At 43.3% G+C, this 27,187-nt stretch overlaps 1 protein-coding gene and 1 pseudogene across 4 annotated transcripts in view; both read right to left on the minus strand.

Moving 5' to 3' along the window:
• Window positions 1-26,863, minus strand: part of RALGAPA2 (Ral GTPase activating protein catalytic subunit alpha 2) — a gene marked incomplete at its 3' end in the record, with an annotated part of 304,312 nt that extends 277,449 nt beyond the window's left edge. For all 3 annotated transcript variants that reach the window (XM_080683050.1, XM_080683051.1, XM_080683049.1), the window contains exon 1: window positions 26,408-26,863. In XM_080683050.1, coding sequence (XP_080539176.1) covers window positions 26,408-26,513 — 106 coding nt within the window. In that variant the 5' untranslated portion in view covers window positions 26,514-26,863. The remainder of the gene's footprint in view (window positions 1-26,407) is intronic.
• LOC308255836 (immediate early response 3-interacting protein 1-like) lies at window positions 2,158-7,594 on the minus strand (annotated as a pseudogene). Its single transcript has 2 exons — window positions 7,328-7,594; window positions 2,158-2,169 (listed from the first exon to the last, which is right to left on the minus strand). The product of its transcript is annotated as an immediate early response 3-interacting protein 1-like (transcript).
• Window positions 26,864-27,187: the final 324 nt, after the last annotated feature.

Consider the following 27,187-nt stretch of genomic DNA (forward strand, 5'->3'; position numbering starts at 1 on the left):
AAAACTCTTCAGAAATGAAAGAAATGTCAAAACTAGTTTTAAACCCTTATAAGACAAAACAAAACAAAAACAAGATAGTATTTCCATTCTTCTGAATGGGCTTGGGCACCTCCCCCACAGGCCGACCCCTGCAGGTGACTGGGGTCAAGATCAGAGCTGTGTAGAACAAGCTAGAACAAGCATGTCAAACTCGCGGCCCGCAATGAATATTTTTGCAGCCCAGCCAATATAACAGTATGTAAGAAACCTCTTAATAAAAATTTCATAACTTAATTTTTACAATATCTTGTTATACATAATTATTAATAATGAACTACAACATTCGCTAATGACTGATTACTATAATCATGTTGCATTCATTTCCCTTATGTGCAGGCGCACCATTTCTCTCCACTAATACTAGCAGTGAATATTTTAGCAGCTGATTGCCACGTCGTTAGTCTTGTACTGATTTGTTTGGTGCACAACAGGAAATATTTCTCTTTCGGAGAACAAGAAAAATAGGTTGATTTGCATTACACTTATTAATCTGTACAGTTATTCAGTGTCTGGTAAGTTAATGTTCAAAAAAATATTAATTTTTATTAAAATGTTCTATCATTTTATGTTAATGATTACTCATTTATTTCAGCCCTGTGTATTCAGCATGTCTCTATCGAAATAAACCTACATTTCTATGAAAATTGAAGCTTTGTTTTTTTGTGGCCCACATAAACTTAAACCTTGTTTATTTGGCCTGTGTTAGCCTTTGAGTTTGACATGCTTGCTCTAGCCACTGACTTTTTTCCATTCCTCAAACTTCCCAAATGTGTTCCCCAGTTGGGGAGCGTCTAGTATGTTTCCCCACCCCTAGATCTTCATAAAGCTCATTCCTTTGCATCCTTCAGAACTGGAATCACACAAACTAACAAAGTGTCCCCATATTTCACTCTTCACATTTCATCCTATCACCCCATCTTCTTCTTCATAGATTCTGCAATGGATGGATACCTGACTGCTCACCACCAAAAAGCCTCAGACACAGAATGCAAGCAATTTCCCTGGTACTGAGGATGTGGGTGCACTGATGCAATAAGATGGTACAGAAAGATTACTGGATGGTCAACAAACTCCCCCAGCTTCTCAGGGCCTCCCTTGGTCCCTCAAGGACACTCAAATATCAGCAACCTGAACAAAGAGGGTCCTCATTAAGGTTGAGGAACCCTCATACAGACTGAGATGTTCTCATCAAGCCAAAAGCCCAAGTAACAGCCATTTCCATGAGGTATGGATGATGCTGGGCTTCACCTAACAAGACAATTAGATCCCTTGAAAGTAACCCAATCCACGGTGAAAGTAAGAGCATAACATCTGTAATGTACTCAGTTTATTTACATGTGTGAGAACCCATCATTAGTCTAAGAGGCTTTTTCACATGTTTCCCCCGACAGCACTTAAGATTAGTTTAAATTATCTTATTTATTCATTTACTTCTTCATTGATCATCATTCTATTGGATTAGAAGCTGCATCACTTGTTTTGTTCACCACTGTATTCCCAGCCCAAGGAATAGAGCCTGGTACCCAAAGGGTACTCAACATATTTAGCTAAATGATTAACAAAAAAATATAAAATATTTTATATCTCTAATTCAAAATCTAGAAAGATTTATTGATTTGCCTTATTTAAAAAAAAAACTCATCAGATGAATATGTATAAAGATCTTGAGAAGGCAACCATAGGCACTGGAATTTGGCATCCTGCAAATGGGAACACAAGAAAGTATTGAAAGACTGCTTTTTAACAAGGCTACCTTCAAGAAGTATAGAGCTATCGTAGGAAGACTCTGTTCACAAAGAGTATGACCATAAAGAGCATGTTCCTTTAGAGAGACATTCTTTTTTTAAAAATATATATGTTTTTATTGACTTCAGAGAAAGAGGAAGGGAGAGGGAGAGAGAGAGAGAAACATTAATGATGAAAGAAAATAATCATTCTGCACACCCACTACTGGAGATTGAGCCCACAACCAGGGCAGGTGCCCTGACTGGGAATCAAACCGTGTACCTCCTGGTTCATGGATCAACACTCAACCACTGAGCCACACTGGCTGTGTTAGACAGACATTCTTTACCCACTTGTTCAAACATTATTAAGCTATACCCATACCAACTAGCTCTAACCCAAGTGCTGGAAAATTTAAAGAGAATAAGATATAAGGCCCTCAAGGGTACATAGATAAACACGTAACAAAAAAGGCACCATGACAAAAGCTTATGCAGGGCATGTAGGCAGGGAGTGAACAATGCCATTTGGGAGGTTGTGAACATTAATAATGCTACACACTTATGTTTTAAAAGACACTTTTATTTGACCCTTACCACAACCCTGTGAGAGAGATGGGACAGGTCTGATCAAGATAAAGAAACCTCAGGTTCAGGATCCTATGTGACCTGCCCAAGGTAACAGAGCCAGTCAGGGATGTGGGCAGAACCCCTGTGCAGGTCTTCTAACTCAAACCTGAGCTACACTAAGGCCTCAGAAATAAATAGAAATAAATCAAAAGTAGAAATCAAGTCAGAAATACAAAGAAATAAGTCATCACCTTGGGGATGTGCAGAAGAGCCAGATGAAAAAGAGCAGAAAGATAAGAAGACAGGTAAGAAACAAGAGGAAATAGAGTGGCATTGAAGATGGGAACTGCTGATTTCCCCAAGAAGGAGCTATGGTAATCTTCCCACTCGTGGGGGCCAGTAAGGAAGAGAGAAGGAGGACAAGTCCTGAACTAGAGAGTCCAGATTGTAAACTGCCTTTGAGGTGATGACTTTCCGTGTGTTTGACACAGACACTAATAGATTGCCTTATTATAATCACAAAACTCAAGAGAAGTATGTTCATACTACCCAGAGAAGTAACCAGCAGATATCTTTATAGAGCTAGAGGTCATTCCTGAATTTATTTATTTATTTATTTTTGTTAATCCTCACCAGAGGATATTTTTCCCATTAATTTTTTATTTTTTTATTTTTTTAATTGTTTGAAGTATTACAAATAGTAGTACATATGTCTCTTTTTTTTCCCCCATTGACCTACCCCCAGCCTCCCCTTCCCCTTATTTATTTTTTTTTAGGAGTGGAAGGGTAGGAAGGAGGAGGGAGAGAGAGAAAGAGAAGGAGAGGAGAAAGAAACATTGATGTGAGAGATACATCAACTGGCTGCCTCCCACATGCGCTGTGACCAGGACTGGGTATCAAACCTACAATCCAGGTATGTGTCTTTGACCAGGAATCAAAATCAGGAATCAAACCTGGGACCCTTCAGTGCATGGGGCTGATGCTCTAACCACTGAGCACCTCCAGCCAACGCCATTCCTGAATTTAAGAAATTTCCTTTAATTTCTAATTCTTCTTCACCACCAACCAACAGCCAATAAACTGGGGGTTTTTTTGTTTGATTGTTTTATTTTTTAAAAAAACATTTTATTGATTTTTTACAGAGAGGAAGGGAGAGGGTTAGAGAGTTAGAAATATCGATGAGAAAGAAACATCGATTCAGCTGCCTCCTGCACACCCTCTACTGGGGATGTGCCCGCAACCAAGGTACATGCCGCCCTTGACTAGAATCAAACCTGGGACCCTTTAGTCCGCAGGCCCGACGCTCTATCCACTGAGCCAAATAGGGCTGTTTGTTTTTTTTTTTTTACTTAGAAATTTTACTTTATTTGCAAATGTTGTGCTATAAATAAAGATGCAATCCTACCCCTTTTAAATATAACCCATAATTTATAGAAAAAAAACATTCACATAGTTTTCATCTTTCTGCATAAAACTGTATTATGGGATGAGTAAAATACAGAATGGTCTAAGACAGTGGTCGGCAAACTCATTAGTCAACAGAGCCAAATATCAACAGTACAACGATTGAAATTTCTTTTGAGAGCCAAATTTTTTAAACTTAAACTTCTTCTAATGCCACTTCTTCAAAATAGACTTACCCAGGCTGTGGTATTTTGTGGAAGAGCCACACTCAAGGGGCCAAAGAGCCACATGTGGCTTGCGAGCCACAGTTTGCCGACCATGGGTCTAAGACATCAAAACAAAAATTATCCAGCTGAATGCCCTAGTGACAGATGGAAATAAGAATTAAGACTCACGCTCCTTAATGTATTACTCCAAGATATGGAAACACGGATACTTTTGGGACAGGTAAATGATTCACAATAAAGTCTTCTGACATAGATAAATCTTCTTACATAGTATAGTTTATAACTGTGATTGTCTAGGATTGCTCTAAAGGCTAATGTTTATGCTCATTTTAAAAAATATGTCACCATTGTAAAAAGGGTATATACTTTTCTACCAATGAAAATATGTAGATACTGATCTGGTCTCATCATTCAGACCAAATTACTAAAATAAGAAATGCATGAAAATATTTTAAAACAAAAACACAATTGCCATGTGACTATCTGACTTACAAAATTAGAATTCTCCTTAAAGTCGTACTGTTTTGCACCTCAATAGGACTATGAGTTTTTCATAGCCAAGACAATATAGACAAAATATTTAACCAGAGTTCAAAATAAAACCATCCCAATTACCTGTTTATCACTTTATATGTAGTAATTAGTTTTTTAAGTCCTTTAAGTTTTATCTAGGAGAATGATCCCTCTCTGAGCATCATAACTAAGTCACAAGGAACTTCGAAAGTTAAAAAAAAAAAATCATCCCTGAGAAGTGAGAGAAGAAGCTCTAAAAACACAGAAGTGACAGTCCTACACCCTTTGAACAATCTTTACCATAGCACAAACTTCTATTAACAGTCAGCAATCAAATGTTTTCCAATCCTGGATAGCTACTGCCTCTGATGATCTGATCTTTTTATAATGAAACTCTAAGTGCAACATTTATAAAAATCAGATAAATAGGGACTCTGGTTTTATTACCATGTTTACATTTTTGTCAAGTCCAGGGACAGCCAGCTAAGATATGTATATTCCAATAAAAAACAAATAACTTCTGGCGGCATCTCTTCTTCTGAGTCTCCATTTCCCCCATTGATCTTCACCCAAATACCGTGTTTCCCCGAAAATAAAACATCCTCTGAAAATAAGACCTACGTACAGGTTTCCTTCTGAGTGAAATATAAGGCATCCCCCTAAAATAAGGCCCCCAGGCTCTGTCTCAGAATGAAAATTAATTTACTGTAAACTGGTCGCTAAGGCCGCCCCGACTGGCGTCTAGCAACCAGTGACGTTATGCGGAGTCCTGACATCACTGCTGTGTGGAGGCGGAGCGGAGGTCGGAGTGAGCGGTGAGCGCGGGGCGGGAGAGAGGAGGAGACTTTTGCAGATGAGTGTAGAAGAACAGGAGGATTAGAGCGGACGGGACGCGGCGAAGGTGGTGAGAGCTGGTCTGTCTCTGGTGACACTACTGATGCTTGTGGCTGCCTTCATGATGACTGAAGGTTCTCAGTCAGTGGCAGACCCTGCTCCAGCCCAGATCCAGGCCCCAGCAAGCCCAGTGACAGTCCCCAGGCAGGCCCCAGGGGGTAAATGTCTGATAAAGGGGTAGGGGGGATGTCTGGTGAAGGTGTTCAGTGGCACAGGGGTGGGGGGAGGGGGATCACTTAAAATGACACAGGAGGATCAGAGGGGGCAATCAAAATGACACAGGAGGATCAGAGGGGACAATCAAAATGACACAGGAGGATCAAAAGTGGTTACTAAAATGGTAATCCCCCCTCTGATTCTCCTGTGCCATTTTGATTCCCACCTCTGATCCCCCCTGTGTCATTTTGAGTGATCCCCCTCCCCCCACCTTGATACCCCAATTCCTTTTTTTTTACCCCTAGAAATGAGCGCAAAAAGAAAAAGCTACTCCGTGGAGTACAAGGAATCGTGGAAGACTCTTGGGGCCAAAATCTTACTGCTTTCTGCAAAGAGAAGATGTTGAGTATCCGATTGGTCCGAAAATGGCAAGCAGAGTATGGTAACCTCATTGAACAAGTGGACAAGGGAAATGCTAAAAAGCGCAAGTGTGGATCAGGTCGGCAACCATTATTTTCCGAGCTGTAAGACCTGATCTGTGAAAGGGTTGTTGACAGGAGAGCAAAGGCTTTGGTTGTGAATAGGGCTTAAATTCAAGAATTTGCCCTTGCAATGGCACCACAGTTTGACATAGCCCCCGAAGACTTCAAAGCATCACAACACTGGCTGGATAATTTCCTTCAGTGAAGTGAACTGTCTTTAAGAAGATCTACAACATTGTTTAGGTTGGAAGATACTCAAGTTATTAAGCGAGCACTTGCATTCAAGTCCTTTATTGATGATGCTGACTTCTTTAAATACAATCTTTCCAACATGATTGCTATGGATGAAACTGCAGTGTTTATGGGCCAATCATCTCAAACAACAATTGAACAGCGGGGTGCCTCCTTAGCGTACATTCCCTCCACTGCTTACGAAAGTGCACGTGTTTCCTGTATTTTGGCAATTCTTCTGGATGGCACTAAAATCCCACCTTTAATCATTTCTAAGGGCAAGAAGGAAAAGATTGAACGTGTTTTGGGCGTTTTTATTCTTGAAACTGAAAAAGCCTGGGCCACACAAGCAGTTATAAGGAAGTGGGTCGATTTAATGCTGCTGCTTGTTATGCGAGGGAGCCAAAGAGGTCTGCTAGTCTGGGATGCAGCCAGCGCTAAAGACATGAAGACATTTCTTCACGAAAGAAAAATAGATCAGATAATGATTCCTGCAGGAATGACGGCCTATCTCCAGACTCTTGATATTGCAATAAACAAGCCATTCAAAGACAATTTGCGCATGGAAATTAATGACTACATTGAAAATAGAATGGAGAGAAATCAGCGTGGAAACTTTGTGAAACCTAAACTGCAAGAAGTTGTGACTTGGGTGAAGAATTCATGGGAGAAAATCACTGACAGTTGCATTGCAAATGCACTGCGAGCAGGCTACCTTGACAAGAAGTACTCATTTAAAGACAGTGCTATTGCTAAACATGAGAGATTTGGTCCACTGATTCTGAAAGAAATGGAGTCACAAGAAATTCACCAGGAAATTCAGGAATTGGATTGTTATGATGATGTTCCAGAAGATGATGACATGATTGTCATTGAATAAATAAGTAAATTCTTGATACTGTAGGATTCACAGTTTGTCTGGTTTGTGTTGACAACTACCGTACTACCGTACCATATACAGGTAATAAATTTCCTTTATTTTCATTTAACAATAAATGTGTACCGTATTCTTCTTCATGGAAAAATAAGACATCCCCTGAAAATAAGACCTAGCGTGTCTTTGGGGGCAAAAATTAATATAAGACACTGTCTTATTTTCGGGGAAGCGCGGTAGTAAAAGCAATACAATTGCAATTGAGTTTACTATTATCAATGGCACTCTCGTTACAGTTCTTAGAGATAGAATAAAGTTCATTAGCTGAGATTTAATTCCTGGCTCCTCTATGAATCCACCAATTCCCTATATCTTTCTTATAGATAGCCAATGTTCTTGAGGAAATGCTCCTCCTGCAGACCTCAATGGTGTTGACACTGAGCAGGGCCGCCTGCAGCAGCAGTACAGGGTGAAGGCCATGGTCGCCAGAAACCATGCTGAAGCCCAGCAGATTCATCCACAGCTGCCGCGGGAAACGTTCTATTATTTTCCCATTATATATCAAAAGTTATCTTCTATATTCCATACCAAAATCTACCCTGTCCCACACCTTTGTTCAGCAAAACTTCATTGACGATTATTTCTTCACATCTAGCTGAAAGGCAATAGCAAAGGTTGAAAGCAAAACCTTTGGAGCATACCCCCTATGTTAAAGTCCAGAAGCTACAGGACCTTGGGCAAGTTATTGAAACACCCTGTCCCTCAATTTCCTCATCTGAAACAGTGGTGATTGTAGTGATGATAAAATGAGAATATGCAAAATCCTTTAAGTGTCAGTCAGTATTAGAAAGAAGCTAGTCCTATATAATAAAAGCCTAATATGCAAATCAACCAAACGGCACAATGACCAGTCGCTATGATGCACGCTAACCACTAGGGGGCAGACGCTCAATGCAGGAGCTGCCCCCTGGTGGTCAGTGCACTCCCACAGGGGGAGCGCCCCTCAGCCAGAAGCCAGGCTCAAGGCTGGTGAGCGCAGCGGTGGTGGCGGGAGCCTCTCCACCTCTGCGGCAGTGCTAAGGATGTCAGACTACCGGCTTAGGCCCGGGAGCGAGCCTAAGCCAGCAGTCGGACATTCCCCGAGGGCTCCTGAACTACAAGAGGGCGCAGGCCAGGGTGAAGGACGCCCCCCCCCCCAAATGCACGAATTTCATGCACTGGGCCTCTATTATAAAATAAAGCTCACCATATCCCCTCTCCTCCACCATGTCTCTAAAGGTTCCTTTCCCCTTCTGACTGTACCTGAAACCTGGCAATCTCCTGAGGAGGACACTGCTTCCCACACCCCCATACCACTTGGCCTAAGATGAGGTCAGGTTCTCCCTGCTCTCACACTGCAATATCCAGACCATTCTGGAGCAACCCCTTACACAAATGCTCTGTGCTGTTCACACCATCAGTCTACCAACTAGCCCCACCAACCCAAGTTGCACACAGTCTTTCACTCACCACAGCATGCTCTGAAGAGTTCATGGCTTGGCTCACCGTCTTTCTCTCCATAACTAGCACTGATTTCAACATTTATCTAGATCAGCCGTGGGCAAACTACGGCCCGCGGGCCAGATCGGCTGTTCTATCCGGCCCGCGGAGCCGAAAGAGCGGAGGGTTTTCTTGCTCTCCCCTCTGCTCCTTTACTTTGTATTTATATTAGTTCACACAAACACTCCATCCATGCTTTTGTTCCGGCCCTCCGGTCCAGTTTAAGAACCCATTGTGGCCCTCGAGTCAAAATTAGATGCTGCCTGACCTCCTTATCTTTAATTAAGTTGTCCTCCACACCATCTCTGTCACCCATGCCCACCAGTCATATCCTAGACCCAGTTATTACCTACAAGCTCCCATCTCCAACATCTCTGGTTCAATCCACTCTCCTGCCACCTGCCATTTCTTATCATTCCTGCTAATTCCTTCTGGAAATCTAGTTCGAACAACTCTTCAACCCTCCCAGGTTCTTGAATCCAGTGACCCCCACCATCTTGTCACTATTTATGATCCCCCTCAAGTCTTCACTTCTTTTTTTTTTCCTAATCTGGTTTCTACAGTCCATTTTTTTAATCAGCCCTTTCATTGTCCCTCAAGCCTCTCCTTTTCCCCTTCCATCATGTTTACTCAAAACCTCAGTCTCAACTTTGACCTTGATTCAAATCAAAGTATTTATGTAAGCACAGGCCATGTGCCAGACAGAAAAAACAATTTTAGTTGTTGTTTTAAATATTAAAATATGCTGATAGCTTTGTTTCTTATAGATATTACAGCCATGTTGTATGTACCATTTATACTGTTTTAATATTATTTTATTTTTCCCTAAAAATATATTCAAAATTTTACATAATTGACCATTTATTTCCATAGGTGTGTGGACAAAAGGGGCCACATGCTAACCTGTCAAGTTCAGGGAAGGCCTGCATGGCAGTCTTGCAAACTCAAAGACCTAAAGTAACCACAAAGGATGGTCTGAAATTAAACTTTAACTAAAAGCAGTTATGATGGGTAGTCACCTCCTAGACCAGTATCTTCACTGACAAGGTCAACCTTTACCTTAACTGAGCCTATCTGTCTTTTTGCATCTATGATAGCATATCCTTGAAATGTCTGGCTAACTTTTCTGGACCCCTTGGGGCACAACTAATGTACCTGGGGGCCAGGACAGATACCACAAATTCCTTCATTGTTATGTTAATTATTCCTGCACCCACCTAAGTATGTGTCTATCATTTTACTTCTTATCCAATCCCAACAGTTTCCTGGCTTTGCTTTCTCCTGCCTCTAATCTATCACCAATGGATTTCATGTAATCCACCTATGTCCCCTCCTTTGATTGCAAGGTATAAAAATAGATGAGAAACTGCCATTCTCTGGAGCATTATCTCAATCTGTTGAGGTTCTGCTTTCCTGCAACTGTGGACATTTTGGCTCAAATAAACTCACAAAAATTCTTCACAGGTTTGAACGTTTTTATGTTAACAGGTGTTCTCCACAGCATTTAAACTAAAAAGTGAGAGTGACCTGGAGTAGCAGACACTGCTTTTCCTCCAGTTCCCTAACCCTAATCATTCCTACATCAGACCCTTCCTCTTCCTGTTCAGGGGTTACCCCCCAACCCCAGCCGCCACCCATACACACACACAAAGCCATGCCCTTTCAGAAAGTTGGCTGTTCCCTTGCTCCAGGGGATGGAACCTGATGCTGCTAAGTCAATTATGGTGGCAACATGCCCCTTGTCAGTGAAGTGTTTAGGCTCAAGCCTGTGACCCAACACTTGTAAATAAAAAATGGGAAGAATTCTGATGATGTCTGGAAAAAAGAAATACACTGAGTGGCCAGATTATTATGATCTCTGAACGTATAATAATCTGGCCACTCAGTGTATATCCTATATAATAAAAGGCTAATATGCAAATTGTCCCCTCGACCAGGAGTTTGACCAGCAGGCAGGCCGGCCAACCACCCATGTCCCCTCCCCCTGGCCAGGCTGGCCGGACCTCACCCATGCACGAATTCATGCACCGGGCCTCTAATGTATGTGTGTGTGTGTGTGTGTGGGTGTGTGTGTGTGTGTGTGTGTGTATGTATACATACACACACACACACACACACACCCTGAGTGGCCAGATTATTATGTGTTCAGAGATAATAATAATCTGGCCACTCAGTATAGTTCTTAAAAGGACACACAAAAATAAGTTTCCTTTTTCCAGCCTTGGACACTGTAATATCTGGGTGCAATGCTTACAGTGGCTACAGGCATTTTACCATCTGAGGGACAGAAGTGCCATGTTGAGGACACTAAGGAAGGCAAAGTAGGGAGGAAGAGAGAGTCTGGGCTGTCCACTTCACTAAACTGCTAAATTAGCTAACTCTGGAGCCACCCTGCCTTGGGACCACTTTTTATAAGAGAAAAAAATTCTTTATCATTCATCTTTTTATTTGGGTTTCCTATTATCTGCAACCAAAAACATCCCTGTGGATACTGAAATAAAATCTGACAGAATAGGAAACAAATACTACTATAATTGAAAAAGTTGTAAAAGTTAAATTCATCCAGTTCCTTTCCTGAGATGTATTACTTTCATTCCTTGTACCAAAAAGGTAAACTAGATATAGAAAGTAAAATTCTTAGAAATCATAAAGATGTTAACACTTTGTTATCCAGGAATGACAGATCATGTGTAAAAGTAATTTTGTATATAAATCTGTATATACTCCAACCAAAAGAAATAAAAAAGTAATTAAATAGTAATTTTATCCTGAATATTTTTGACACATTTCTCAAATGCAGGATTCTAAAACTTTGTTTTTAACAGAGATATCAAGTACCAATATAATAAAACACAACATAAACATCCTTGAAATATAATGTTCAAATCAAATGTTTTATATATATTTGAATACTAGAGGCCCAGTGCACAATATTCGTGCACTCGGTGGCGGGGGGGGGGGGGGTGTCCCTCAGCCCGGCCTGCACCCTCTCACAGTCCGGGAGCCCTCAGGGGATGTCTGACTGCTGGCTTAGGCCCGGGATTGGGCTTAAGCCAGCGGTCAGACATCCTTAGCGCTGCCGCAGAGACAGGAGAGGCTCCCGCCACCACTGCTGTGCTCACCAGAGGGCAGCTCCTGTGTTGAGCATCTGTCCCCTGGTGGTCAGTGCACGTCATAGCGACTGGTCATTCTGCGGTTCCGTCTATTTGCATATTAGCCTTTTATTATATATATTATATAGGATATCCATTCCTTTTTATACCAAAAACTAGAAATCTAGTTTTAAACTAGAAATCTAGTTTCATCAGCCTTTATATACTAATGAACACTTTCTCCTACTTTTCTTGGTTGAATTAGGGCTAGCCTATATTAAAATCAGTGGTAGAGTCAGAGATAGAAATAAAATGGATAAAGGAGGAGCTAAATGGTGACTTCTAAATCTCCATTTCTAACAACTAAGGAAGAAAAGTGATGTTGAGGATAGAGAGAGCCAACTTACTTATGTTAAATAATTATTATTAATAATTATAATAACAGCTTACAAAAGAGCTTTGTATACAGTAACTCAAGTAAACCTCCAACAGCTCTAGTAAGCAGATACTGTCAGTAGAGGGTCAGAGAAGGTAGGCCACTACCAGGACTCAAATCTAAGCAGTCAGGCTCCCACATTACTCACCTAATTAAGTCTAATATTAACAGAAAGTGATCAAGGAGGTTCAGGGAAGCATAAGACATACTTGGAAATATAATTTTTTTAAGTAGGAATCTGGTTGGAGTCACAGAACTAGTTGCCAAATCCAAAAGAGAAATCAGAAATTGGTTTATTTAGGACACCAGAGCCAGCTTACAAGTGGAATGACCCTCCTCCTGAACAGGTTAAAAGGATGGCCTTTCTGTGAAATTACCTCAACGAACACTGAAATGGCCTTCTCCAAAGGGCTGTCTTTACCTCCAGAAAATCATCACAGTCCCTGCCTTGCCCGCAGCCACAGACACTCTCACATCTGCTGTATCCCTTACACAAGCTCCTGTGGTTGCTGGGCAGCCACTCTTCTCACTCCCAGGCCACAATCTGCTAAGGCACAATCTGCAGAATGGTGGTGAATAATTTGCTACACGAGTACAATGAAACATGATACGACCATTTAAGTATTATGTAAGTCTTCAATTACTGACATGGAAAATGTCCAAGGCATGTTAAGTCAAAAATATAGTGTTAGACCACGCATAATGACTATTCATAAAAAAGTGTGTTAATGTGTATACACATACAAGACAGAAAGAGAGCGAGAACATGAGAAAGAGAAGGCAATGCACATAAACAAGAGCAAGCACAGAAAGTGTGTTCACCAACATTTTAACAATGGTTATCAGGAGATTGCAGAATTTAAAGAGTTTTTTCATACTTAAATTTTTTTTGCTTATTCTTATTATTCAAATGTTTATAATAATAATAATAAGTACAATTTTATAACCAGAATATTTTTCATTGGGGGAGGGAAGCTTCCAGAATATTATGGAAAGAAGTATTTTTCAAAGCCTGACTACTTACCATAAAAAAGAAAAGAACTCATCTGACATGACACCAGGTCAAATTTTCTTTAAAGTTCTCTTACTTTTCAACTTTAAAGAACACTCAAAAGGATGCAAACAATATATAAAACTAGAGGCCCGGTGCACGAAATTCATGCACAGGGAGGGGGGTCCCCTCAGCCCAGCCTGCACCCTTTCCAATCTGGGACCCCTTGGGGGATGTCCAACTGCTGGTTTAGGCCCAATCCCGGGGATTGGGCCTAAACCGGCAGTCAAACATCCCTCTCACAATCCTGGACCACTGGCTCCTAATTGCTCACCTGCCTGCCAGCCTGGTCACCCCTACCTGCCCCCCCTGCTGGCCTGGTTGCTCTAACTGCCCCCCGCTGCCGGCCAGGTCGCCCCCAACTGCCCCCTCCTTGCCGGTCTGGTCACTCCTAACTGCCCCCCCCCAGCCGCCCTGGTTGTCCCCAACTGCACCTCCCCCCCTCACCAGCCTGGTCGCCCCTCACAGCACCCCCCGCTGGCCTGGTCACCCCACGCAGCATGCTGTTCAGTCGTTTGATCATCCCTCACTAACCCCCCTGCCGGCCTGGTCGCCCCACACAGCCTGCTGTTCAGTCGTTTGGTCGTCCCTCACTAACCCCCCTGCCGGCCTGGTGGTAGGCAGCCATCTTGTGAGGGCGTGAGGGTTAATTTGCATATTACCTCTTTATTATATAGGGTAGTATCTTTACTAAAACTAAAATGCCCTCAAAACAGCATATAATTTAAACTTCCTCTGTCCAACAATGCAAATTGAACTTCTGTAATAACACATTCATTGTACATAATGCCTTGTAATGACCTAGTTATTAAAGTCCTTTGTTATCATTAGGAAAGCTATGTTTTTCTAATCGTCATTTACTGAAAAGTGTAGTAAAATCATCGAGCCAGGAAGGAAGAAACTGTCTTTGTCCAGCCATTCAACAGCCTGCAGAGTAGGAACAACAAATGCGTGATATCTTCTGAATGAAAAAAAATGTGATGAAATTTCCAATCATGATACAATTCATTTACAAATGGCACTAATTATCAACTGCATACACAAATCTCCTTTAGTGCACTCTCAGATAGCAACATTGGTTCATAAAAATCACATGTTCAAGTAACACTGAACCAAAGATCAAGACTCTTCCAGGCCTTTCCATTAAGGAAGGCAATAAAGCCCAGCCGGTATGGCTCAGTTGATTGAGCATTGTCCCATGCACCAAAAGGTCACCAGTTCTGATCTCCCAGTCAGGGCACATGCTAGGGTTGCAGGCTTGATCCTCAGTAGGGAGTGTGCAGGAGGCAGCCAATGGATGTTTCTGTCTCTATCCCTTTCCATTCCTCTCTCTCTAAAATCAATCAAAACATTTTTTTAAAAGAAACTATCTTTTTTAAAAATTTATTTTTAATGATTTCAGAGAGGAAGGGAGAAGCAGAGAGAGATAGAAACACCAATGATGAGAGAGAATCATCGATTAGCTGCCTCCTGCACACCCCACATTGGGATCGAGGCGCAACCTGGGCCCTGACCGGAATTGAACCGTGAACTCCTGGTCTGTAGGTCAACACTCAACCACTGAGCAACGCCAGCCGAGCATAAAAAGAAACTATCAAAAGCACAGACTAGATCCTAATGTACCTGGGTACCTGAAATGGGGCCAGTCTGCAGTGGTTGCTGCCTTTTGCAATCATTTATATGGGTATATTAATATTTATGACCCATCAGCATTTTCCTGTGCTCATTCTTTTTCAGCCACTGACAAAGCCCCATTTTACGTCAATATCAGAGGCACTTTCTAATATATCTGTTGTTTGCCTCTGACTAGGATTTGGAGTAACACAGCTCAACCCTATATCACTACACGCTGGGGCCGCGGCACTCTAGCTTTGCTGACCCATTGACCAGTGTTTGCAGCCTGTCTTCTCATCACTATTCACAGCTGCAATAAGGAAGAACACGGGTATGTGTGCCCCACCCTCTAAACCTGTGCCTGCCACGGCTTCCAGACACTTCTCTTCTCCAGCACCACTCCGTTCTCTTCCCTCTCCTCTCTTCTGTCTTCAGTCACTGTTCAGTTTTTGGGCAAAGGATCTGACTTTTTATAAAGTAAGCAAAAAAAAACAAACAAAAAAAAACTTTCTTTACAAAGATCCGACCTAAAGGTCAACTGAGGTCACTCCCCTGCTCTTAATCCTGTACCAGGGCACCCCATCTCACTGAGACCTACAAGCCTCACCTGGTGTACCCTGACCTCTCCTTTCTCATCCCCGCTTCTTTCCATAATCCCAACTCCTTCAACTCTATTGACTTCCATGAGATTCCCGAACCTATTATGACTCAGAACCTGTGCACCTAATGTTCTCTCTGTTAGGAACACTATTCCCAGAAATAATCACAAAGCTGATCACACTTTACACAGATGCTGACTGTAAACCCCTCTTCAGGGAGGCCTTCCCTGACACCTTCTATCTAGATCAGCACACTCACACCCTTAATCAAGCTTCACTTATCTATAAACATTTCCTGAAATTATATATTTTGTTTTTTATTTGTTTATTTTCCTAATAGAATAAAAATCTCATAAAGCTGGGCTTCATTTGGCACATAGCAAGCAGTAACTATTTGTGGAATGACTTAAACACAATGTTATATGGACTAACCTAGACAGACTCAAAGAGTGATCAATCCATTTATTAAAAGGGTAACCTTTACTTCCTCCAAATTACATAAATCCTCAAATATAATCCCCATAGTCTTAAGTAGAACTTACAGAATGTCATTTAAGATTTTCTCAATGATCTAGGACAGTGGTCGGCAAACTCATTAGTCAACAGAGCCAAATATCAACAGTACAACGATTGAAATCTCTTTTGAGAGCCAAATTTTTTAAACTTAAACTTCTTCAAAATAGACTCGCCCAGGCCGTGGTATTTTGTGGAAGAGCCACACTCAAGGGGCCAAAGAGCTGCATGTGGCTCGCGAGCCGCAGTTTGCCGACCACGGATCTAGGATTACTGACCCAAAAGTCAATGAACTTCACCTTGCGGTATACATGGGCATAGGTTAGATATAAGCGTGCTGCTTTGTGTGGGAATGTGCCAGTATGCCTTTCCAGAACTACTGTCTCAAAATTATATAAGCCGGAATGAGATTCAGTCTATAAGGTACAGGGCAAGTGATCCAGACTGGCCAATTAAAGTACCCCATACCCCTCACCCAAAGATTGGTACAGGAATAGACACTTGACCCACATAGGGCCAATCAGAATGTTCTCAAGGACTAGAATGAGGGGAGGGGATAATGATATTACCATCCACTTGGGAGGATAAAATGAGTTAATACATGTAAAAGTATTTCTAGCAGTGCTTGCACTTGGAAAGTGCTGATTAAATGCTACTTATTATTCTTACAAATAAGGAAATATGTTACCAAGAGGAATCAAGGTGAATAAGAAGCTATTCATGTTCTCAATGTACTTATCTAGTGGGGTAGATAAGGCAGAACACAAATAAGAATACAAGGCCAAAGGCTATCAATGCCAAATGAGAGGTTCAGAATGCTATGAGAATTCTGAGGAGAGATCATTTCAGGGCCGAGGGACAAAGAAAGCTTATGTGAAAGATGCAATGTGCTTGGGTTGTCTCCTGGAAGAATTCTAGATGGCAGGATGGGCAATACCTTCTGGGGAAAGAGAGGGTGTATTAGCTTGAGTTCTCTGAGAAGTGGACACCAAGGTAGAATTAGACATGCAAGAGATTTATTGGGGGAACTGTCTGTGAAGGGTAAAAGGGAAGACCTGAGAAGCAGTGAGAGGCTTCAGAGCACAATGCATTTCTGACCCCTATGAAAGAGGAGGAAGGAAGGAGGGAAGAGGAAGTCTCAGACTTCAACACATTTCTGAGAAGGTCTTGGTCAGGCCTATGGAGAGTTCTCACATCAGAGCCGCCCTTCAGAGGCAACTGGGTCTCGCAGGAATGGGCCACATCAATACTCCTGCTTGCTCAGTCACTGATTGGGAGTAGCCCAAGAGAAGCTCAAGTTTGACTAAAATGTAGTGGTGAATCCAAGGGTAGTAGCTGGAGCCATCATGCTCCCCAAAGCAGGAGAGCTGAGCGGTGCATTCTCATGGCTCCCATAGTTGGACACAAGCAATGTCACCAGTACACCTTATGTGTCCTTGAAAGCATGGTTGAGACTCAATGAATATGTGCCATCACTTTAAAATAAAACACAAAGCAATATCAGTGGGGTCCTTATCCTTTTCAAAAGGGATTTTTAAAATCTAAACCACAATTGTAATAGGGAAATTAAAGTATATATCTAATGTAAAATATTATAACTAACAGTATTAGATGTCTTCCAGATGTGGTTTCAGTTTCTGAAGCAAGATATAAAATGATTATGAAACATCTCTTTTCTAAAAATAAAACTTAAAACCCTAAAATGAGGATTAGATCTCAGAAACAAAGCTCTCCTAAGAATCCAGAAGGCAAATCTTTAGGAACTGGCAGCAATTTGATCAAATGAGAAACCATTCTACAAAGTATAAAGTGCTACATTAATATCAGAAATCAATACAGTCAATAAAGTTATCTCTTATGTGGGTTAAGTTGCATTTGAGGCAAAAATGGAGAAAATCAAAATTACCCTTAAATACTAAAGCCATACCCAGCAAGGGAGATGCACGCACAGAAAGCGGCAGGAAGGAAAGAGGGCCAGTGAGGACACAGCAAATTCTTTTGTCCCACTTCACACTACTATTGGGCATCATCTGCACTACTTAAACTGTCTTCATTATCTATCTACATAAAATCCTAATGTGCAAATAGACTGTATGGCAGAACCACCAAACAATCAGTCGCTATGACGTGCACGAACCACCAGGGGGTGCGCACGAGATATAGCAGGCATTGGCAGCAGGCAGCAGAGTGCACAACATGGTGGGCGTCGGCCACAGCGGGATGGTGGAGCAGTTGAGCGCGGTCACCAGACCAAGGCAGGGCGCTGGTCGCTGTCATCGGAGCGAGCCTCTGGTGGTTACTAAAAATTCTTTGCTCCCACACACCACAGTCCCGCCCGGCGCCCAGCACTGGCCCTGATCACTCGGTGCCGTCAGCAGGTGCAAGGGGCAGCTGCCAGCCCCGATTACCCCTCAGGGCTTCTCCACCTCCCCCTGCTCCTGAGGGGCGAGCGGGACCAGCAGCCGCCGCTCACACCCACTGCCAGCAATGCCCCTGCTTGCACCCGCTGCCGGCGCCGGAGCCACTGCTCACACCCACTGCTGGAGCCAGCCCCACTCACACCTGCTGCTGGCTCCACAGCTCACACCTGCTGCCGGCCCTGATCGCCCCTGAGGGCTTCTCCACCTCCCCCTGCTCCTGAGGGGCAATCAGGGCAGCAGCCGCCACTCGCACCCACTGACAGCGCCAGCCCCAACTGCTCCTCACCATCAGCGGATGCAAGCAGGGACCAGAGCCGTCATCACATGGGAGCAGTGGACGGCGGAAGTGGGGCTGCCGGCAGACAGGGGACCAGGGGCCACGGCAGGAGGGGCCAGGCGGGGGCGCAGAGGATGGGCCGAGACCCGCCCCTGTGCCCACTGCAGCCTCATGGCCCACAGTTCCTTTCAAGGTACATGAATTTGTGCACTGAGCCCCTAGTTTTATTTATATATATGTATATATATATCCTATATAATAAAGAGGTAATATGCAACTTGACCATCACTCCAACACACAAGATGGCCACCACAAGATGGCTGGCAGGGGAGGGCAGTTGTGGGCGATCAGGCCTGCAGGGGAGGGCAGTTGGGGGCAATCAGGCCTGCAGGGGAGGGCAGTTAGGGGTGACAGGCCAGTAGAGGAGGGCAGTTGGGGGGGACCAGGCCTGAAGGGGAGGGCAGTTAGGGGTGACCGGGCCAGCAGGGGAACAGTTAGGCATCAATCAGTCAGGCAGGAGAGTGGTTAGGGGGTGATCAGGCTGGCAGGCAGAAGCGGTTAGGGGCAATTAGGCAGGCAGACAGGCGAGCGGTTAGGAGCCAGCAGTCCTGGATTGTGAGAGGGCAGTTGGACATCCATCAAGGAGTCTCAGGTTGAAGAGAGTGCAGACTGGGCTGAGGGACACACACACACACACACTCCCAACCCCCGTGCACGAATTTCATGCACTGGGCCTCTAGTATACACATACATATACATATATTCATATTCCCTCTTCTGGCCAAGCATTTAATACATAAATTAAATGTACTTATTAGATCACATCCCAAAAGAACAAGAAAAGACCTTACAGATTACAATTTTCCTTTATTTTAAGGAGATGCAAGACACAGAAGAGGGACCAAGACATACTCAGTTCCTATCACTACACAGTGATAAAACTAGCTCAGCAATTCACTTTACCTCTGACCTTCACAGAGAAAACAGAACCTGTCACATGAGAGCTCCCTCCACATCCCAGTCAATCAACACCCCATTCTTGCTTCCTCCATGTGGCCTTAGTCAAGCCTGATCTCCTGCCCCATGCTCTTGATTCTACGGCAGAGCATATCTTCCTCCATTTTTATCCCCTTTATTACTACTCTTTATTCATTTGCTCTTTTATTAGTTCCTCTTCCAAAAATATAAGTAACTCAAATTCCCCCAGTCTTAAAAAACATATAAGTCATATCTACATCTACACACACACACACACCATCCATCTTTGACCTGGAATTTCCCATCCTCTTCCTGGAATATTATCTGTACTCTTTCTGTTGCAAGACCCAGAAATACAAGCCAAGCCAACTAAGGCAAAAACAGGGTGTTACTGGCTCCTGCAACTGAAAAGCTCAGGGGTGGAGATGGCACACACACCCCTTTCTCCCTCAGCTCACCCAGCGTCCACTGGGCCCTTACTCTCCATCTCTGCTCTGCCTCCCTCTGAGTGTGAATTCAATTTGAAACAGGTGCTCTCCACATAGAGAGAAAGATGAACACTTGCAGCCCAAGCTACATCCTCACGGTTTACAATCCAGAAGAACAGGAGCCTTGTTCTCTCAGCATCTACTGTTTCAAATCTCAGGGTGACTGGGACTCTTGGATCACTCACTAAGGGACGACATGGGTTTTGGCTCTGTCCTCTGCTTAAAAACTCTTCACTAGATTCCCAACATCTATCCATACCACAGGATAACAGCCACTGGACATTTAAGTCCATGGGGACCACATCATTCCCTTTGCACAAAATCCTCTTTGCAATCTCTCACCCACAACTTGTCCATCTGGGAAACTCCCATATTCATTATTCCAAACCCACCTCAGACCCGCCTCCCTCAGGACACGCACCACTACAAGAGGCCTTTCTGCTCTGCCTCCTCTGCACATGGCAGCCGCCTCTACAGTTCCTGCCCACCTCACTGAGGCACTAAGACCCTCATCCTAAATGTAGTTGTTTACATGTCTGTCTCCCTACCAAACAATAAATCCTGGCCAGGCCCATTTAGGAAAGCAATGTGAATTGAGTCATAAACATGCTGAAATCCAGAAATTTTATTTCAATAGAATCTATTCTAAGAAAATAATGTTAAATATAGGAAAAGCTGCTTCTGAAGATGTTTACAGCAGTACTACTTATAATGGAGAAAGAGAGATGGAGGAGGGTGAGGCGGGAGGAAAAAACAATTTCACCATCCAAGAAATTATATTGGGGGAACAATATTAAGCTAAATTATGGTATATATTTTCAACAAATGTTTGTACTTAATAAAAAAATGAGAGGAACAAAACATAGGGAAATGCTAATATTAAATAAGTTTAAAAGGCAACATTTAAAATGGTAAGTGAACTTAAAGCAACAGATGCACACACACAAAAACATCTATACCAAAATGTTCTATTTTGCTCTATTGTTAGGGGCAAAAATAGAATTTTGGGGACTAGCTATGGTTATGGGAAATAGTAATCATGCTCTGTAAACCATGATTGCCTTGTGTTGGTTAAAGAAAGGACATTCTGACCTGGCTGGGAGTTGTGTACCCCCAGGACCTGGGAGTCAACCTTTGAATGCAGTCCATTCTCATTCAAGAACTGCCTATTATCATGGAAAGATTAATAACCTTGTTGACCAAATAATGGAGTCCCACCCCAACCTGCATAGCCTACTTCCCCATACCTGTAATCCCTACTTCCCCATGTAATCTTTATTTTACCCTCTATAAGCAGCTGGTTTATGGGGGGCTGCAGAGCAGTTTTTTGTGGATGACCTGCTGCTCTCCCACACTGCAGACGGTACTGGAATAAATGCTCATATATTATTCAACCGGTCTCTATTTAATTGGCTCAAATAGTGACAGGCAGCACGGACCAATTGATTGTCTGGTTACACTATCAGTATATAGAGCACTTTCGGAGACTATTCTCTCCACTCTGGATCCAAATATTTGGACCAAATCCTGGTGTCACTTGATTTTACTTGACTGTGGCCTCTGATCCCAAATCTCTTTTCCTTCTGATTAGCCATTCCTTGCCTAGCTTCTGCAAAGTTCACTTTCATTATTTCACTTAGAGAATCACTCCTGCTGCCTGGTCCTTTAATTCCCCACCCCTCCTCTCTATTCATGGAACTTCTTATCTCAGGCCCTCATCATTTGTCTGCTCAGTCACTGCCAGTGTTCAGTGCCACCCCTCCCATCAACCCCAATCCATTTTTCCTGGCCCTGTTGGCAGAGAAGCAGTTCTCAAAACTTATCATTTGACCTGCTAAGAATTCTCCAAGGAGGCCCTCTCACCTGCAGGATAAGATCTGAGCTTCTAAATCAGGCAAACAAAACCCTTTCTGATCTGGTCCTCAACCTGCCTCAGCTTCTCCCAGTCAGACCACCTATTCCTCTCCTCCTCTTCTCCCCCACAACCCGTCCTCTCCCCCAGCCATCTAACTCACTGTCCTGACCTTTCCCCTGGCCTACACAGCACTCTAGTCATTTATCTGACACCGTAGATGCCCTCAGGGCCAGGGTTCCAGCACCCCATCTTCTATGCCCAACATTCCCCGCATCACTCCCTCACCGAACACTAGGAAGAGGCAGGCTGGCGTTCCTCACCTTCCCACATCACTGCCATATGTATTCCATTTTCCCTTTGTTGAAACTGCCCTCCCCCTCTACTTTCCCAAATTCTAGCCCTGCTCTGTCCAGTATGTAGCCACTTGCTAAATATGGCCACTGAGCACTTGAAATGCGGCCAGTCTAAACTGAGATGTGCTGTAAGTGTAGAGTAGACACTAGATTTCAAAGACTTGGTATGAAAAAAAAAAAGTGAAAAGAAAAACACTTTATTTTACCTGTTGATAATATACATATTAAACATGTGGGGTTAAGTAAAATATATTATTAAGGTTAATTTCACTTGTTTTCTTTTACCTTTTCTTTTTTTGTTAATCCTAACCTGAGGATATTTTTCCCATTAATTTTTAGAGAGTGGACAGGAGGGGGAAGAGGGAGAGATACATAGATAGATAGGTAGAGAAAGAGAGAGAAAAACATCAGTGTGAAAGAGACACATTGATTGCCTCCTGCACACACCCCAACCGGGGGCAGGGATTAAGCCTGCCACCCAGGTACGTGACCTTGACCTGGAATCGAACCTGAAATCCTCTGGTGTGCAGGCTCTAACCACAGAGTAATACTGGCCAGGGCTGCTTTTACTTTTTAAAATGTGGCTACTAGAAAAATTAAAATTACACATGTGGTTCATATTATATTCCTGTTGGACAGAGCTAGTTTAACCATTCTTCAGGGCGTAGCATGAGTAAACTTCAAGATGCCCCTATTTTTGTGCCACCCTTAGTTATCTTTTTAGCCTCCTTGAGATCCTATAATGGAGTCTACCATATAAGCCACATAAGCAAATGTAATCTAATTACATAATGCAGTATTGTTTATTAATACCCTATTCTTCTTGATATAATAATGCCATTTCTATACCCTCTTTTGGGACTCAGTAGGCAGTCAACTTTTAATTAGACATGAGACCTCTGCTGGAGCATGACAGCAATATGCTTTTTTGTTTTTGTTTTGTATTGTTTGTTCATTTACTTTCCCAGTCATGATTTACCAGGGGTGGGCAAACTTTTTGACTCGAGGGCCACAATGGGTTCTTAAACTGGACCGGAGGGCCGGAACAAAAGCATGGATGGAGTGTTTGTGTGAACTAATATAAATTCAAAGTAAAGGAGCAGAGGGGAGAGCAAGAGAACCGGATAGAACAGATGGATCCGGCCCGCGGGCCGTAGTTTGCCCAAGGCTGATTTAGACAGTGTAGGGAGAACTGGAAGTCAAGGGACCTAAGAGCTCTTTCTTCTTCCTCTAATTAATAAAATACATACAGACCATTTAGCACATGGCTTGGCCCCTTATAAGGCCTGCCTATGTCTTCGTTTCCCCCACTATAAAACAAATCAGGCCAATTTACAATAAGCAGCCAGATCAAAGTAGCTAAGCAAGTTCTAACTGGAGTCATTATCATGATACCAAGAAATACTCTACTTTTCACAGCTAATTGTGTTAGCCAGTTGTCTTAAAGACAGACTAATTTTTATGGAGAGAACAAGTCCATCACAATTATCAAAATAAGAAGGGGTGGGGCAAACTACCTATCAAATGCTCTCCTAGCCTACTAATGATGGGAAACAAGTAGTGAGAGAGGAAATTGTCAGGTGCCTACTCCAAGCTGAAACAGTTTACACATCACACCAGCAGACATTACCATACCCATTTTACAGAATAGAAACTGATGCTCATAGACAGGCTAAGTAACTAGGCCAAAGTCATGTAGCTGTGCTACAAATCATGTCAGTAGTATCATCCCTATATGTAAAAAAAAAAATGACATCTTTATTATCACTTGAAGATAAAATGTGTGCAAATCAAGAATATCATATAAGTATACAAATAAAAATACAATAATACTTTCTATTCTCCTTCAAATAGTTTTTCTGATCTTGGTTAATCCCCATTTTTTCAGAGCAAGAGACCTATTTTTCTAAGTAGACTTTTCCTTAAAGTAGGAAACAAGTAGGGTATGTGATGTAGGAACTAGTGTATTAATACATTATTTTTCTTTAAGTCTTTAAATCAGTTATAAGTGAAAGCTTACATTAAACATTATGACTAGAATTCTTCAGATATATTTACAAAAATCTAGTCCCTACAGATAATGATTACAATAATCAAGTCAATTGGGCCATTCCAAAAAACAAATGCATCAACAATAATAACAAAAATACACCTAAAGAAATATTAAAGAACCTCTCCATGTTACACAATTTAAGTCATAATGAATTCAATGAATGATAAAAAAAAAAAAAGTTCCTCAAAATAAGACACACACACACACACACACAACACACAAAGTGAAACCCCAATTACATAGCTAACTACTCTCTCACAATGGTAACAATGCACTGTGTATCTCTAAGAAACCAAACTGATCTCGGTTTAATTGATTCTGCCTTTACAAAATAGCCAACTTAAATCTCCAGCCTTGGACAGAACAAAAGTTCAAATTCTCTACCACAGAAAAAGTCCCAAAGTATCAAATGCTTTAAAATACTGCTCAACTCTCCTTATCAAAAATGTCCCTGCAGTCCGAGTTAATCAGTCACTACTAAAAACCCCACACAATGCAACCTGTGTGCCTGGTATTTTACTACAGGAAGTAGAAAGTTCAGTTTACCAAGATCGCCACATTTCACTTTCAAAGGTCTTGAAAACTAATCCCTCTAACAGTAACTAATTTACATTTCATTCCAATCTGAACAAAACAGTGTAATCTCAAAGAATCCACGATTGTGAATAACTTCATTTGGCAAAACCAGTTGTGTTCTTTTTATTCCTTTAGAGGTACTTCACAGATTATAAATAAAAATAATTTACAGCTTTTCATCTCATGAGCAAGATCTTTATGTAAAATTCTCACATGTAAAATGAATTATTTTATTCCATATTTTCTCAAAAGACAGACATATTAAGACTACATGCCTAAAATCAGGTGATTTTTGCTCATTTTAAGAATAAAAATGGCAGGGGAGGTTTGGGGTTGGGGGGGTAAGAGATCAAACGAAGGATTTGTATGCATGCTTATAAGCATGACCAATGGATGCAAGACACTGGGGGGAGGGGGTGAAGGGATGTGGGAGGGGGGGAGGTCAATGGGGGGAAAAAGGAGACATATGCACTACTATTTGTAATATTCTAAACAACAAAATAAATTTTAAAAAATAGCATCTAGAAGAAACATAAAGTGTCCTTTTCTTTGTCCACATATATACAGACAAGTCTACAGACAGCAAAGGTGTTTTCATCCTAAACAAAAGTTAAGACTAAGGAAGTAAGAAAATAGAAAACAAAACAGCCTAGCACACCAGTTACAGCCACATGCAGCAGGTGACAGGAAGCCTTGTGGACACTTCACACCCACAGGGATGAGCATCACAGGTCGACTGCAGGCCCACCTGGGTTCTGCTGAACCTCCACCCAGCAGTCTCATAGAAACAGAAGAGAGCAAAAAGCCATCACTGTCGTCCTGGCAATAAAAGAGAAGCAGCCTCCTTGAACCCAGGAAAGTCACCCCTCCCTCCAAGCAAACACCAGAAGCCCCCTTCACACCAAGGACACAAAGAAATTCAAGCAGCCAGATCCAAAATAAAGGTAATTTTTAAAAGGGGGGAGGGGCATGAGAAGAGATGTTACCGTTAAATTAAATGTATCCAGGGATCACTTGGAGTCTCTGTCTATTTGGGGACTCAGACTCAAAAGTAAAAATAAAATTTAAAGAGGGGAGGAGGAGCGAAAGAGAAGACAGTTCAATTAAGGACCACTTGAGGTCTCAGTCTACTTAGGGTCCCGGACTCAAAAATGTTAAGATTGGAAGGGGAGATGACAGTTCAACGTGTGTGCGAGGCGCCCTGGGGTCCAGTGTTTGCTGGGGAAGGGATGGTCACGGCAGCGTCCCGCCTCGAGGTTTGCCGGTGAGAATCTGGGGGAAGTTCACAACGGAGGGCTAGGCTGCCCGCTTTTCGGGGAACAAGCCCAAGACCGAGAGACGGGGTCGGTCGCCCGCCGCCCCCACTCCACGCCCTCCCCGTCTCAGCTCCGACCACCCCGCCCGCGCGCGGGCAGTGCCCCGTCCCCAGGGCTGCGGCGCGCGCCTCACCCAGCAGCGCCCGCAGGTGCTTCAGACGGGTCAGCACGTCCTTCTTGGGGTCCAGCACCTTCTGGGTGGACTTCTTCACATCCCCATGGCTCCTCCGGGAGAACATCCCGCCGCGGGAAGCCCGGTCCCACCGCTGGGGCAGGAGGCGCCGGAGCCGCGCGAGTCACAGCACAGGGTCCGGCCCGGCGCGTGTCGCGTGGGCCACTTGGCCGCCCCTCTCAGTGCCGCCGCCGTTGCCGCTTCAGCTGTGACTCCAGGAAGGAGGGGCGGGCTGCCCGGGCACCGAGAGGGGAGGGGCAGGAAGGCGGTGTCAACAAGGGACCGACGGCCCCGCCCCGCGGGAGGCGCCAGCTGCCTCTCGGCGCAGCGCTCGTGCGCGTGGCCGGGACTCCTCGCAGGGAGCCACTTGGAGCTCCGCGAGTCACAAAGAAACTAGCCCCATGTTCTCGCTGTACTACAAGTCCCGGGATGCACCGCGATAGAGCCCTCCAATTAGACTGGTGTGACTTTGGCACGATGGGAGACAGTGGGCCGGCTCTAAGCGCTTTCTCCCTTCCTACCCCGCCGTGGGCCGCAAGTCCACCTGGGAAGTGTAGTTTTATGCAGGAGGCGAGACACTGCGATCGCCTTTCCAGTCTGGGCTGTCGGGCAGTAGCCTTCCTCCTTCAACCTCGGGAGGCCCAGGGCTGCCTTACCTTCACTCTGTGGGCCCACTGCAGTTCCCCCTGCTGCATCGTGAACCGCAGAAACATCTCAGTAAGAAAAGTTTCAGGACTTTTA

Source organism: Plecotus auritus (genome assembly GCF_963455305.1).
Source record: "Plecotus auritus genome assembly, chromosome: 8".
NCBI classification, from domain to species: Eukaryota; Metazoa; Chordata; class Mammalia; order Chiroptera; family Vespertilionidae; genus Plecotus; species Plecotus auritus.